The sequence below is a fragment of the Nomascus leucogenys genome, chromosome 24, assembly GCF_006542625.1.
Source record: "Nomascus leucogenys isolate Asia chromosome 24, Asia_NLE_v1, whole genome shotgun sequence".
Lineage (NCBI taxonomy): Eukaryota > Metazoa > Chordata > Mammalia > Primates > Hylobatidae > Nomascus > Nomascus leucogenys.
In genome coordinates, this window is record NC_044404.1 from 26,806,180 (window position 1) to 26,819,815 (window position 13,636).

At 51.4% G+C, this 13,636-nt stretch overlaps 1 protein-coding gene across 1 annotated transcript; it reads right to left on the minus strand.

Moving 5' to 3' along the window:
- Positions 1-1,610: 1,610 nt before the first annotated feature.
- KDF1 (keratinocyte differentiation factor 1) lies at positions 1,611-12,592 on the minus strand. Its single transcript, XM_030805563.1, has 4 exons — positions 12,474-12,592; positions 3,398-4,468; positions 2,738-2,812; positions 1,611-2,208 (listed from the first exon to the last, which is right to left on the minus strand). The coding sequence occupies exons 2-4, from the start codon at positions 4,434-4,436 to the stop codon at positions 2,126-2,128; spliced, it is 1,197 nt and encodes a 398-aa protein (XP_030661423.1). The 5' UTR covers positions 4,437-4,468; positions 12,474-12,592; the 3' UTR covers positions 1,611-2,125.
- Positions 12,593-13,636: the final 1,044 nt, after the last annotated feature.

The following is a 13,636-nucleotide window of genomic DNA, read 5'->3' on the forward strand; positions in this document are numbered from 1 at the left end:
AATCACAGCTACCTGGGAGGCTGAGGCAGGCGAATCATTTGAACCTGGGAGGCTGAGGTTGTGGCGAGCTAAGATTGTACCACTGCACTCCAGCCTGGGCAATATAGCGAGACTGTCTTGGGAAAAAAAAAATTCAGAATAGCTTGTTAAAGATTTCAGAGAGGCTATGCGGTACATAGCTTTGTCTGTTTTCCAAACTTGCTAAACCCTTTTTTTTTCTGGGAGTGCAAGTGGTGGTTTAAAAGGCAGGGTTTGGAAAATGGTGCTGTGGGGCTGAGGCTAGAGTGGAGGGTTTGTGGTGTCACTCTCACACTCTGTGCTCCTGTTCTGCCCCGTGGTCATTTTAATCTTTCGGAGGCCTTGACCTGGATGCGACAGCAGAGCCTGGAGTTAGAACTGAACCCCATGTTCATAGCCCTGAGAGATCATCCTGTTTCCCTTAGGAAACTGGACAAACAAGTACAATTTGTCTAGTAGTTACTTTCCAAAGGGTGCCTTTTGGAGCAATAAAAAGGGCGGTGGGCGCAGCAGGTCAAATGGGAGCTGGAGTGGGGGGATCCTCAACACTTTCTAGCTTGTTTGTTAATTAAGAATGGGCTGGTGGGCCTGCCCCGGCCTCTCTGCTGAAAGAGGACCAGTAGATAAGCCTGTGTGTGAGGAGCAGCCAAGTGGATCCTTCTAACTCATCTGGGCTCTGCTACCTAATGAAGGGATTCTGCATCTGCCCCAGCAAGGCCAGAGCCACAGTTAGTAACTGCGTGTCCCACTAAGTGCCTTGACCTCACTGTAAGCCCCAGGTTTCCTCTCTGTGAAAGAATAATGTCCTTTCTCCGAGGTTATTGGAGAGGCCAAGAAGATACTGGTGAAAACCACAGTGCTGGACAGGCGCGGTGGCTCACACCTGTAATCCCAGCACTTTGGGAGGCCGAGGCGGGTGGATCACCTGAGGTCAGGAGTTTGAGACCAGAGACCAGCCTGACCAACATGGAAAAACCATGTCTCTACTAAAAAATACAAAATTAGCTGTGCGTGGTGGCGCATGCCTGTAATCCCAGCTGCTCGGGAGGCTAAGTTAGGAGAATCGCTTGAACCCGAGAGGCGGAAGTTGCGGTGAGCCAAGATTGCGCCATTTTACTCCAGCAGCCTGGGCAACAAGAGCAAAAACTCCATCTCAAAAAACAAAAAAAAGAAAACCACAGTGCTCTGTTACTACCAGAGAGAGGGGAAGGGGAGCAGCAGGTCCAAGGCTGGGTAGGGCCAACAAATGATCAGGGCTTTGGGGAAACTGGGCTGGGCAGAAGCAGGCCAGCCTGCAGGCAGTGGACTGGGAGAGCAGAGGCAGTTCAGACAGGCCTCCCTAGAAGAACCTCTCAAACTGTCAGAAACCATTTATCCAACCTTTCTCAGGCACAGACTCTGTGCTTGCTTCTTTATCTCCTGGAACTCACAGTGAACCTGAAATGGGGGCAGGATTACTCCCATTTTATCCTTCCTACTTCAACTGCAGGGCACTACGCCAGGCTGGACACCTATATCCTGTCTCCTGCTCTGGGCAGCAGTTAAGTGAGGCAGACGGGAAAGGACAGCCAAGATAAGCAGGCAGATAGCAATTACCTTTGTCCTTACAAACTATGGTCATGTTAACATACAGAATATCAGCCAAGAACCAGAACCAACTGCTTAACATAACATAGAGTGGGCCCTGCCCACCCCCCAATACAATACATTTAAGATAAGCTTCTTTTAACTGTTGAATTACTCCAGGGAGGGAGAAGTTTGCATGATTGGTTAGGGTGGCAAGAGGGGGATGGAGTCAGGGCTCTCACTCCCAGAAGGTAATTCCTAAGTCCTTACTTTCCATGATCAGGCCACCTGAAGACCATGAGCAGGAAGGAAGAGGCCCAGGCAGGGATCAGACCAGCTGGGGATGCAAGGAGACGTAGACCCCACGGCCCAGTGAAATGCACATGGTCCAGGAACCCAGTCAGCCAAGGCAGGAGGAGCCAGAGTGGGCACTGCTTCATGTCTAAGGCCCAGCCTCTCCCACAGGGGTTCCTGGTCCCCCTCTTCATTCTGTAGGCTGTGCTTCTCCCAGAAAGGGTGTGGCAGCTGGGCCTGGCAGGGGTTAGCAGTACACCTGGAGCAAGGGTGCCCCCGATGAGTCTGTGTCGGTGCCCTGGAAGGATGAGTCATGGCTGGCTGGGTACCCTGGTGGGAAGGAGAGGAGAGGAGGAAACAGGCTCAGGGGAAGGAGCTCATCCAGATCCCACGACCAGGGAGAAGCCTGCTGAGAAGGAGCAGAGTGGGACTTGAGCCTGGGTCAGTCTGATCCTGGCTGGATGACCCACTCAGTTTATTGACCTCTCTGAGCCCTAGCCTCCCTTTCTGTAAAAGGATAATGACCCCACTCCCAGGGGGTTGTTGTCAAGGGCAAGAAGACCACAGCAGAAGCACACGGGTGTCTTTCCAGCACCATGCTGGATGGCCCCCACCCACTACTTTCCTAGTCATCTGGGCTTGAAGGTTGGGGTCTGATCACTTTCAACTTGCCTGTTCTGGGCACTTGCACCCACTTTAAGCCAGCTTGCTAGATGGAGACGGGTCTGTGGCTGCTTAGGTCCCCGTCCCTTTTTGATGTCATCCTCATCACCCCAAGAGAAAGCTGGGAGAGGAGCAGGTGAGGGGCCCCTAGGGTAGTCCCCCACCCTCCACACCCCTCGTTAGGTCAAGACCACACCTGGAGCTCCATAAGGCCTCAGCTTCCGGGCGATGGCATCTGCAGTCGTCTCCTGGGAGATCTGCACTGTCAGCTCTAGGGAGGGAACGTGAGGCAGGCAGTGGTCATTAGCACCTTCTTTCAACCCTATTTCCTACTCCTGTTCCCAGCCCGATGAGGGAGGAGCCACTCACTCCTGGGCAGGGCTAGAAAAATCATGCTTGAAGACAGACACATAGACAACGTGTGCATGAGCAGAGTGATGGATGAGTGGGAGTTTTGGTTAGCCCAGAACAGGTCAGAGGCCCAAGTTCATGTGGGTCCCTAGGTCCTGTTAACCAGACCAGGCCTAGAAGCTACTCTGGCAGGAGACAGCAGGGGAGAGGAGCCTTTTGGGTAAACTCGTTGAATGCAGAGGGAACGTTGTCCTTTCTGGGGACAGCAGCGACGGCCAGAGAGCTTTCCCAGGTTCTGCATGCTTCTCTCAGCCTTGCTCAGACCTCACCGGGAAGGGCCAGAGTGGGAGCTGGGGAGAGGGGATGCAAGAGTTGACAGAAAGAAGGAGGAAGGGCAGGGACTGGCTGAGGGGTAGACCCACAGTGGCTAAAGACCCCATTCCAACCCTCCCCTGGCCAGAGCCTCCCCTACTCTGCCCCTCAGCTCCATGGGGCCCCCACCTACCATCCTGGCTGAGACCTGAGCCCACCATGGTCTCATGGCCACTGTCAGGGGCAGCAGCGGTCGGGGCAGCAGCCCGAGTTGAACGACCCTCTGAGGTCTGTGGGCGAGCACGGCTTTTTCGGGTACTAATGCGAATGATGCCGCGTACCAGGCGGCCCTCAGCATCCTGCTCATCCAGGTGGTAGTCCTGCGTGATGCTGCTGATAAGGTCGGAGATCTTACTGGTCTTCTCCAGGAACACAGTGTCTGACGTGCACTTGGCCAGCTCATCGATCTGGTGTACGCTGAACAGCTCTGTCAGCTTCTTAAAGATGAGCACATCAATCTCTCGGCTCGACATGGAGCCACTGCCCATCTCGGGCAGGTCCAGGTCCGACTCATGGAAAGAGTAGTACTCCTCGGAGCCACGAGGACTACTGGCAAGGGTGCTGGGCAGGCTGTGTCGCATGGGTGGGGGATCAGCCAGCGGCTCCTTGCAGCAGGAGTCCGCATCAGGGGCTGGGGAGGTGGCCCTCGGGTAGGGATACACAGGGATGCCTTTGAGCTTAACGTCGGGGTAGCTGAAGCTGCTGCCCATGGTTGACTTGAGCCGCTGGCCATCCCGCCGGCTGGGGGGTGCACGATCAGGGCTGGGGGGCACTCCATTGTGCTCCTTGGCCCAGTTGGCTTCGGCAGCCCCCTCAGTGGAGTCCTCGGTAGACAGGCAGGGGCTGCATCCCCGCACGCAGGCTCCACAGCGCTGGAGGCAATCCCGGCAGCGGCGGAAGCAGAAGGCAGCCCGGCACCACTCCCACACCCAGGGTCGCCAGAGCAGGCAGCAAGTCGGGGACTCAGGGGCCGGCTCAGCAGAGCCAGAGATGAAGGTAATGCTCTCTGGCCCATGGTGGCCAGGGTCCTTGGGGTCTGGTCTACGGGTGCGGCGGCTTGGTGGGGGCTGAGGTGGTTTATCATATGTCTCCAGACATAGCTCTGTTGGCCGCTCCCAGGGTCCCAAGCGTGGAGGCCCAGATGCTGGGCGGGGGTGTCCAGGGCGGGGCATGGCTCATTGCATGGTTTGCAGCAGCCAGGCACCTGCGGGGGGAGAGGCCAGGAAGGAGTCAGGATCAGAGGTGAGGAACAAACTCCTGGGCTGACTTGAGCAGCTTCACACTTCTAGTTTCTGAGAGGCCTGGGATGTGGATGGACCCAAGTATGCCCCAAAACCCTCATCTCTTGTGGCCCTCCGTACACAATGAGAAAGTCTCTGTGGTCTAACCCAGATTTCAAAATTCCCTGTGACTTAGACCTATTGGGATGGCTATGAAAGGTTGAACATTGGCCGGGCGCAGTGGCTCACGCCTGTAATCCCAGCACTTTGGGAGGCCGAGGCAGGCAGATCACCTGAGGTCAGGAGCTCAAGACCAACCTGACTAACATGGTGAAACTCCGTCTCTACTAAAAATACAAAAAAAAGTTAGCCAGGTGTAGTAGTGGGTGCCTGTAATCCCAGCTACTTGGGAGGCTGAGGCAGGAGAATCGCTTGAACCCGGGTGGTGGAGGTTGCAGCGAGCCAAGATCACGCCATTGCACTCCAGCCTGGGCAACAGGGCAAGACTGTGTCTCAAAAAAAAAAGAAAAAAGAAAAGAAAAAAAGAAAGGTTGAACATCTTATCTGAAATGCTTGGGTCCAGAAATGTTTTGGATTCTGGATTGTATACATTATACTTACCTGTTAAGCATTCCTCATCCAAAAATCTGAAATGCTCCAATGAGCATTTCCTTTAAGTATCATGCTGGTGCTCAACTTTCAGATTTTGGAGTGTTTTGGATTTTTGGATTAGGGATACTCAATCTCTCAATCTGTGTTTAAAAATAATCTCCCTTCCCCCAGAAAATAATGAGTGTTGGCAATAATGTGGAAAAACTGGAACTCTTGTGCATTTCTGGTGGGAATGTAAAATGGTGCAGCTGCTATAGAAAACAGTATGGTGGTTCCTCCAAAAATTAAACATCGAATTACCACATGACCCAGCAGTTCCACTTCTGGGTACATACCCCATCTAATTGAGAGCAGGGACTCAGATGTTTAGACAATGTTCACAGCAGCATTATTCACAATAGCCAAAAGGTGGAAACAATCCCAGTGTCTACCAATGGATGAATGACTAAACAAAATGTGGTATATACATACAATGGAATATTATTCAGCCTTACAAAGGAAAGGAAATTCTTATACATGCTGCAACATGGATGAACCTTGAAGAACTTATGCTAAGTGAAATAAGCCAGACACAAAAGGACAAATAGCCCGGGTGCGGTGGCTCATGCCTGTAATCCCAGCAATTTGGGAGGCCAAGATGGGTGGATCACTTGAGCACAGGAGTTCAAGACCAGCCTGGCCAACATGGTGAAAGCCCATCCCTACTGAAAATACAAAAATTAGCCGGATGTGGTGGTGCACACCTGTAGTCCTAGTTACCTGGGGGACTGAGGTGGGAGGACCACTTGAGCCTCGGAGGTGGAGGTCGCAGTGAGCTGAGATCATGCCATTGCACTCCAGCCTGGGCAACAAAGCCAGACCCTGTCTCAAAAAAAAAAAAAAAAAAAAAAGACAAATATTGTAAGATTCCACTTATATGACATCTCTAGAATAGTCAAATTCATAGAGACACAAAGTAGAATGGTAGTTGCCTGGTGCTGGGGGCAGAGGGGACTGGGGAGTTAGTGTTGAATGGGTAGGGAGTTTCAGCTGGGGAAGATGAAAAAGGTCTGGAGATGGATGGTGGCAATAGTTGTACAACAATGTGAATGTATTTAATGCCACAGGAATGATGCTTAAATATGTTTTGTTTTTTATTTTTTTTTTTGAAACAGAGTCTCACTGTCACTGAGGCTGGAGTGCATCCCCCCCCCCCCCCCCCCCCCCCCCCCCATCTGGTTACCACGTCCACCATGCCAGCTTTTTTTTTTTTTTTTTTTTTTTTTTTTTTTTTTTTTTTTTTTTTTTTTTTTTTTTTTTTTTTTTTTTTTTTTTTTTTTTTTTTTTTTTTTTTGCCAGGCTGGAGTGCATGTCCATCTCGGCTCACTGCACCTCCGCCTCCGGCACATTCCCTGCTAGCCTCCCAAGTGGCTGGGATTACAGGTAAGCACCACCACGCCTGGCTAATAGAGACGGGGTTTCTCCATGGTCAGGCTGGTCTTGAACTCTCGCCCTCAGGTGATCTGCCTGCCTCAGCCTCCCAGAGTGCTGAGATTACAGGCGTGAGCCACCGCACCCAGCCAAATGTGGTTTCTTTAAAAAAAGGTTAGGCCAGGCGCAGTGGCTCATGCCTGTAATCCCAGCACTTTGGGAGACCGAGGTGGGCGGATGATTTGAGGTCAGGAGTTCTAGACCAGCATGGCCAACATGGTGAAATCCCATCTCTACTAAAAACACAAAAATTAGCTAGGTATGGTGGTGGACACGTGTAATCCCAGTTACTGAGGAGGCTGAGGCAGGAGAATCGCTTGAACTCAGGAGGCAGAAGTTGCAGTGAGCCGAGATGGCGCCATTGCACTCCAGCCTGGGTGACAGAGTGGCAAGACTCTGTCTCAAAAAAAAAAAAAAAGATTAATAAGGTACCTTTTTTTTTTTTTAGTAGTCTCATTCTGTCACCAGGCTGGTCATGGCACATTCTGCTCACTGCCCTCTGCCTCCTAGGTTCAAGTGATTCTCCTGCCTCAGCCTCGGAGTAGCTGGGATTACAGGTGTACGCCACCACGCCCAGCTAATTTTTGCATTTTTAGTACAGATGGGGTTTTGCCATGTTGGCCAGGCTGATCTCGAACTCCTGACCTCAGGTGATCTGCCCACCTCAACTTCCCAAACTGCTGGGATTACAGGCATGAGCCACCGCACCCAGCCTAATATGGTAACTCTTATAGCTATTGTACAGAAAGATCTCCTGGATCTCACTTTCTGTAAAGTGGTCTCCCCCAGTTCCTCCCTGCTGTTGGTAAGTTTTTCTTGTTGAGAGCCTCTGTGGTTGCTCAACAAATGCCTTTCCATAAGACTTGCTATGGAACCTGATCATTAACACCTTTTTCCCTCCCCTGGTCCTTCAAATCAGATATGGGAATTTAAGAGGTCCCCTGTCAATATTTCAGTCTTACTCACATTTGCCCTGCTAGCAACATTTAACACCAAGCACTGTTGGTGTCTTTTGATTAGATAAAAAAGCTGAGCCACAAAATATGTCTTCTTTCCCATTCTGACCTGGTTGCTAGGAAGCTCAGAGCTAAGACTTCCTCTACTTCATAAACACTGAGGCTGACCCTGTGCTGGCTGCCGAAGAACCAAAGGTGAATGAACTACAGATCCCGCTCTTGATGATTCACATACGGTTTTGTAGGGAAAACAGATGCTTAAAAGTTTGTAAGATGAGGGCTGGGCACAGTGGCTCATGCCGGTAATCCCAGCACTTTGGGAGGCTGAGGCAGGTGGATCACGAGGTCAGGATTTCGAGACCAGCCTGACCAACATGGTGAAACCCTGTCTCTACTAAAAATACAAAAATTAGCTGGGTGTGGTGGTGCGTGCCTGTAATCCCAGCTACTCAGGAGGCTGAGGCAGGAGAATCGCTTGAACTTGGGAGGCGGAGGTTGCAGTGAGCCCAGATCGCACCACTGCGCTCCAGCCTATGCAACAGAGTGAGACTCCATCTCAAACAAACAAACAAAGTTTGTAAGATGGAGCATGTAGGATATATGAAGCATCATGGGAGTAAATAACTCTGCCTGAGAGAGTCAAGGAAGATTATGCAGTAGTGTATTTGGGAAGGTCCTTGATCTCATGTAGGGGTTTGCCAGGCAGTAACTATCCTTAGCTTGGATTTTCTGAGACACTGATCCCTTATCCTTTTATTCCTGAATGAATGGCACTGGGGTCTTAAACTGGGGGTATATGAGGAACGTGGAACTGGGCATCGGGATATCTGTGTTTTAGTTCCAGTTCTGGCCCTAATCTAACCCCAGATTTGGCACTTGGGAAAATTAATGCCACCTCCCTAAAGAGGGCCATCATTATCTCTCACCCAAATACTCTCACAGTCCCCATTCTGGCCACCTCCATTCCCTCTTACTTGCTATAGCAAGTAAAAACTTTAAAATGTTTACAGGAACACGGCAGACACCACTTTAATCAAATGACCAAAGATAATATCACCATAATGGGATGAACTGACATCAAGTTCCTCCTGATACTATGTACTAAGGAGGATACAACTCACGAAGTATTCCTGTCAAAAATACATAACCTGAATGTAATAATGAGGAAATAAAATACAAGCCCAAGTTGAGAAACATGACAACTAAATGCAGTGTGATCCTAGAAAGGATCCTGGATTGGGAGGAAAAAATTGGAAACTGGATAGTGTGAATAACTGGTGAAATATGTTATTTGATGGTATTATATCAATGTTACATTTTCTGAATTTGATTACTGTGGTTATATAAGATAATGTTCTATTCTTAGGAAACATACACTGAAGCACTTGGGGATAAAGGGGCAGGTATTATCTGCCACCTAATCTCAAATGGTTCAAACACAAAAGAACAGAAGTTATGTGTGTATAGAGAAAGGGAAAGAGGAAATGTTACCCATGGTAAATGGGGATGTGAAGGATAGAGTTCTTTTATTTATTTTATTTAATTTTAGAGATAAGGTCTCCCTCTGTCACCCAGATTGGAGTGCAGTGGTGCAACCATAGCTCAATGAAGCCTCAAACAACTGGGCTCAAGTGATCCTCCTGCCTCAGCCACTTGAATAGCTAGGACTATAGATGCATACCACCCTGCAGTTTTTTGTTTTGTTTTGTTTTTTGGTAGAGATGGGATCTTGCTATGTTGCTCAGGCTGGTCTTGAACTCCTGGCCTCAAGTGATCTCCTGCCCTGGCCTCCCAAAGTGCTGGGATTACAGGCATGAGCCTCTGTGCCTGGCCTAGGATACCGTTCCTACAACTCTTCAACCTACTCTCCTGGCCCTACTCAGCACTCCTTCTCCAGGGACCCTCTGGAACCACTAGTCAGCTGGGAGGCCCTCTCCCCATGGCCTTCTGCTGGGCTGTCAGCTGGGTCAGCCTTCTACTGATTGTTTGAGGATAAGTCTATGTCCCCAAGGACCATGACCCTGAAGTGCAGGGACTGTGTGTAATTTTTTTCTGCCTCAGAGTCTGGAACAGGGTTTGGTACACTAGGTGCCTCAGGGGACTGACAGATTTCCGGTTGCCTCAGGGTAGAACCAGGACCATTGGGTACAAAGAAAAAAAGACTTAGGCTCTAAGTTGACCAGAGTATGGATGGGGGATAGGAGGTGAGGGGGGAGTGAAACCCCATCTGCAAAGGTATCCCAACTAAAATTGTAACAGGTGATTTTAAATTCCCTTGCAATCCGAGGCAAGTGGTTAAAAATTTTTGTTTTAGTTTGAGAAATGTGGGGTATGGATTCACACATTCACGCAATTAACAGATATTTACTGAGGGCCCACTGTGTGCCACATGCTGGATTTATTATTATTATTATTATTATTTTTTGAGACAGTCTTACTCTGTCACCAACTCTGGAGTGCATGGCACGATCTTGGCTCACTGCAACCTCTGCCTCCCAGGTGGAGGCAATTCTCATGCCTCAGCCTCCCGAGTAGCTGGAATTACAGGTGCATGCCACCATACCCAGCTAATTTTTTTGTATTTTTAATAGAGATGGGGTTTCACCATGTTGGCCAGGCTGGTCTCGAACTCCTGACCTCAAGTGATCCACTGCCTCAGCCTCCCAAAGTGCTGAGATTACAGGCATAAGCCACCGCGCCTGGCCAGCTGTTCTAAGTTCTTTTTTTTTTTTTTTTTTGAGATGGAGTCTCGCTCTGTTGCCCAGGCTGGAGTGGAGTGCAGTGGCGCGGTCTTGGCTCACTGCAACCTCTGCCTCCTGGGCACAAGCAATTCTCCTGCCTCGGCCTCCTGAGTGGCTGGGACTACAGGTGCCCGCCACCACGCCTGGCTAATTTTTTGTATTTTTAGTAGAGATGGGGTTTCACCGTGTTAGTCAGGATGGTCCGATCTCCTGACCTCGTGATCCAGCTGCCTCGGCCTCCCAAAGTACTGGGATTATAGGCGTGAGCCACTGCGCCCGGCCCAGCTGTTCTAAATTCTATGGATAAAGTGATAAAACAGACAAAATCCCTCAACCTCAGGAGTTTACACTCCATGAGAGTTGATTATTGATGGCTTACACTGTTCTAAGTACTTCAGATAAAATAACCAATTAATTTTCACAACCCTCTTTGTAATATTATTACCTGTATTATTAAACTAAAGCACAGACAGGTTAAATAAGTTGTCCAAAGCCATACATCTATCTGTACACAACTGGCCTGGCCCCAGACTCTTATCCACTACCGCATCCCATCTATTACTTGGGAGAAAAGAGGCAGTCAAAGCTGCCAGCTCCATGGAACAGCGTGTGCCCAGAGAGCCCTGTCTTCCAGGCTCAAGCCTTCAGGAGAGTGAACAAATCTACAGTTAACCATGCTGAGCTCGGAAGTACGTGGGGCTCCTGAGGATGGAATGGCTATTGTCTTCTCCCCAACCTCCAAAGCTTTAGGACTCGCTATTATTGATTAAATTAATCCAACAGGTATTTATTGAGCACCAACGAGGTGCCCAGCGTTGTGCTAAATGCTGAGAAAACAGCAGTGAATGGGCCAGAGGACTTTCACCTTATTTGACTCTCACAATTGCTCTGTAAATAAGTAGTATATCTCCATTTCACAGATCAGGAATCTGAAGCTCAGAAAGGTGAAGTGACTGGCCCAGAGACACCTAGCAAGAGAGGGCTGGAGTAGGATTTGCACTGTGGCCCGCCAGGCTCTGGAGCCTGCGTACTTTGTGTGTGCCACACATCTCCAGCGGTGGTGGGATGAGAAGAGAAGACCTGGGATAAGGACAATGCCTGCCTCAGTTCCCCACTTCCCTCCAGCCATTGAACCCTCCTGAAGTCAAACTCAGGCAGTTTCTTCCACGCTGTATCTCCCCGACCCTGCTGCTGCCACCGCCCCGCCACCACCCCGCCCAATCCTAGGAACCTGGTCACTTGGTTTAGTGAGGGGAGGCTCCCTGTCCCTATTGTGGCTTGAGGCAAGATTCTTAACCTCACTTTCCTCATCTTTAAATAAGGAGAGACTAGTATCTTCATGCCCCGCCAGTCCCGTGAGATTTAAATGAAATATTGAGTGCAGGGGGCTTCCCGCAGTGGCCTTGCACATGGGAGGGGCTAGGTCACTGGGCGATCTAAGGCACCGCAAGGATCTTCCCGGGGGTCAGACGGTCCCGGCCCGCTCTCCCTGGATTTCTCGTTGATGCTTCCCTCTTCCCCCTTAGTCCCGCGAACACACACACACACACTCAAGGGTCTATGTACCGTCCCCTCCTCCCAGGGGCCCCAGGACAGACCCGGCCACACCAGCCTCTGCCCCCAGCTCAGTGCCAAGCCTCGGACACCCGGCCGGGGAGGACCACCCCAGTCCTGCTCGAGAAACAGCCGTCGGCTCAGTGCACCCTCGGCCCTCAGCCCCAGAAGTGCAGCCCGAGAGTCCCATATCCGCGGGCACCTCGTCCTGGGGACAAGGAAGAACCAGACCCTGGCACTGTCCCCCGGGCTACCACAGCCCCTTCACCAACTCTGCCCTTGGGGCGAGCACTACCCTCTTCAGCTGCAAGGGCCCTACCCCGCGGGCGGACCCAGCCTTCCTCCCGTCCCGACGCTGTTCCTCGGGGTGAGCACCACCGTTTGTCCCATCCCGACGCTGCCTCCCGGTGAGTGCGGCCCCTGCACCCAGCCAGTGCAGCCCTGAGGGCGAACGCGGCCCCTCACCCCATTCTGCGCGCCCAGCCCGGGCGCCCGCTCAGGCCGCTCCCCAGCCCGGCCCGCGCACCCCGGAAGTAGGAGGGTGGCCCCCGAGGAACAGGGCCCAGGACCCTCTCCTGTCCAGGCTCAGCCTCGGGGGGCTCCCGACAAACGGCGCCGCCCTGGTTTGCGCCCCCTTGGGCCCGCGCGGGGCTTACCTGTCCCACCAGGTGAGCCGCCTCCGGCTCAGCCCCTCCCCCGCCCCCTCGCCACTCACCTGGGGCGCAGGTGAGCGTCTCGCGGGAGCGCTGCACGGGCCGCCGCTAGGGACACACTTCCTGCCTCCGCGAAGCGCCGCCGCGCACCTGGACCGAGGCCCCGCCCCTGGGCTCTGTGGAGCTGCGCGTCCCCCCGCTCGGGTGCTCGGCGTCCGGGTAGGTGAGGTGTGGCGGGGAGGGGTCGAGAGGCGCTGGGGCTCAGTCTCTTCTTCTGTTCAACAGGCTGGTGGTCCTGTCAGTCTCTGAGCACCTGTGGAGCTCCTGCCCGGCCATAAAGCTCCAACTCAAAGGGAAGCTCTCTTCTGGGAAGCTTTCCCTGGCCCTAAGTCTGTTTTTCTGTCGGTTAGAACAGTCCCTGTACTCCGCACACTGTCGTTTTCTTGTCTTCTGTCTCCTCCTTTAGCCTCCTACCTTACAGGGTTTGGTCTTGTTCCCCTGTGTTCCTGGTGCTCAGCACAGGTCCTGGCAAATACTAGATGCTCAACAAATATTTTCCACTGAATGAGGCCCCGGGCCCCAATTTCTCCCTTTGCCCTGAGGCAGAACTGGGAGCCTGGGCCGCTGATCAGTTTACCTTTTCTTTTGTTCAGAGAAATCTGCAGGTAAAGACAGGAACCTCAACTCTGGGGCCCGGAGTAGAGTAGAGGAGGGGGCTAGGATATGCAGCTCTGAAAGATAAAACGATTCCCTGGTTAGGATTCTGAAAGCAAGGAATTTAATGCAGAAGTACACCGGAAGCACATCATGGGCCAGAATGTTGCAGATTACATGCTCTACTTAATGGAAGAAGATGAAGATGCTTACAAGAAACAGTTCTCTCAATACATAAAGAACAGCGTAACTCCAGACATGGAAGAGATGTGTAAGAAAGCTCATGCTGCTATAGGAGAGAATCCAGTCTATGAAAGGAAGCCCAAGAAAGAAGTTAAAAAGCAGAGATGGAACCGTCCCAAAAAGTCCCTTGCTCAGAAGAAGGATCGGGTAGCTCAAAAGAAGGCAAGCTTCCTCAGCGCTCAGGAGCGGGCTGCTGAGAGCTAAACCAAACAATTTTCTATGGTGATTTTTCAGATATAGACGACAATAAACTTATGAACAGCAAAAAA